Source organism: Poecilia reticulata, linkage group LG21 (genome assembly GCF_000633615.1).
Source record: "Poecilia reticulata strain Guanapo linkage group LG21, Guppy_female_1.0+MT, whole genome shotgun sequence".
Classification (NCBI taxonomy): domain Eukaryota; kingdom Metazoa; phylum Chordata; class Actinopteri; order Cyprinodontiformes; family Poeciliidae; genus Poecilia; species Poecilia reticulata.
In genome coordinates, this window is record NC_024351.1 from 3789903 (window position 1) to 3791688 (window position 1786).

General features: G+C 42.8%; 1 protein-coding gene across 4 annotated transcripts in view; it reads right to left on the reverse strand.

Moving 5' to 3' along the window:
• trim67 (tripartite motif containing 67) overlaps nucleotides 1-1786 on the reverse strand; it is a 55889-nt gene that overhangs the window by 28790 nt on the left and 25313 nt on the right. For all 4 annotated transcript variants that reach the window (XR_532413.1, XR_532412.1, XM_008397264.1 and 1 more), the window contains exon 3: nucleotides 560-682. Coding sequence is in view for 2 of the 4 variants with exons in the window: in XM_008397264.1 (XP_008395486.1) it covers nucleotides 560-682 (123 nt within the window). In the remaining 2 variants the exon portion in view is untranslated. The remainder of the gene's footprint in view (nucleotides 1-559; nucleotides 683-1786) is intronic.

The following is a 1786-nucleotide window of genomic DNA, read 5'->3' on the forward strand; positions in this document are numbered from 1 at the left end:
CGCCACCCTCCAACCCACCACGCCTCACGCAAAGACCCCTGAACCTACCACTCCCCCTCCAAACCGTGTTGGACGCACCGAGTCAGTAAGTTCATCCATTACACATTGTCTAGCTCCCATTTCCCAGCACCTGAACTCACCACACCCCCTTTGTCTTCTCAGTACCCCGAGTCAGCCGAGCAGTTCCCGGACCAGCTTCACTTTCTGTTGCATCTGTAAAATAAACCTTTCAATTTTTCACACTCCGTCTCATGGTGTTCTTGCATGTGGGTGAGATCCATCAAACCCATCATGACAATGTTACTAGGAGACATAATCCTACTAGTGAGCGTTAGTTTGAAACCATTTGCTTTTTCTGAATAATTAAATGCGATTTAAATTCAGTTTTTAAATCTTCTGGGCTTTTGTGAACTTCTTTATTATAAACTCTTGTAGATCAGAATAAAGTCCATAAATCACGGTGTGTATTGCAACACCTAGAAACATTTTGAAACATGAACCTCTACAGATCCCTCACATTCTTTCACTGTCGCACACTGAGAGTCTGCGTGGGTCTCACCTTCAGCTTGTACTCCTTCTCCTTGGTGACTTTGGTGAGCAGCTTGGCTTTCTGTCTCGTCAGCGCCTCGATCAGAGAGTCACACTGAGCCACGAGGCAGGCTTCAAACTCCACTCCGTTCTCCTGGAGGAAACACACATCATGCTAGTAGCGCTTAGCTCAGTGCGATTTGTTTTCCTTTGAGATGTTTCTCACTGATCGGAGGTGAAAATAGGATCTGTTGGTGTAAATGTGTTTACCCACCAGCTCGGAGATGCTTTTTGTTTGTCATTAAAATGTAAATTTATCGTCTCGGCTGCACAAACATGAACACAGGGCGGTGATTATTCCAGCGTTGATAAAAATATAATTACTTCTTCTAGTTTGGAGGCTGCACTCTGGTCTGAACCATCCCCCACTCCTCAATATGCAGCACAGGAAGAAAAGATATCTTCTGTCGACTGCAGTTCTGCGTTTGAGCTGCGACAGTTAAACGTTTCCTGACAACCAGCAGCTTTTTCTCCGGGTCGGAGCAGCAAGCAGCTGGATTACAGGGACATGCGACCACAGACATCGATTTATTTTGTTGGATTCTTATGTGGAGCCCCAAAACAAAGCAGCATGGACATACGACAGAGTATTAGCCAGCAAAAAACTAAAAGAAAAGATGAAATTACAAAACTTATGCTATAAAATTATGAGAATAAAGTTGTATTATTATGAGAAAAAGCAGCTGCAGGCTTTGTCCTGCTACTGAAAATGATCTGATGCTGTGTTTACGACAACTTTATTCTGGTAATATTACGAGAATTTTCTTCAGAACAAACCCAATTAATCCACTTTTGGGTCCTTTCTTTAGCGCGTAAATACATAATTTTATTTAAAAAAAAAACAAACTGAACATCAGAATCCATTCGATTACGAGATGAAGTCTGAAACCGTATTTTTTATTTTTTCCGTTTGGAGCGGCTCCCTCAGCACTGAGCTCAGATCTTTAAGAGGATCGTCTCTTTATTTCATCCTCTTTCAGGCCATGCAAACAAAACTTTTATTTTTTTATTTAAATTCAATCCTCCCTGTTTTATTTTAAGGCTCTTAATTCCTGCACATGCTGTTGGAGGAACTGTGAGCGTCCGTGTGTGCGTGAGCAGCAGATGCTGCGAGTGGAGATCAGCTGCAGAGTCAAACAGTCTGCAGGGAAACACACACACACACACACACACACACACACACACACACACACACACA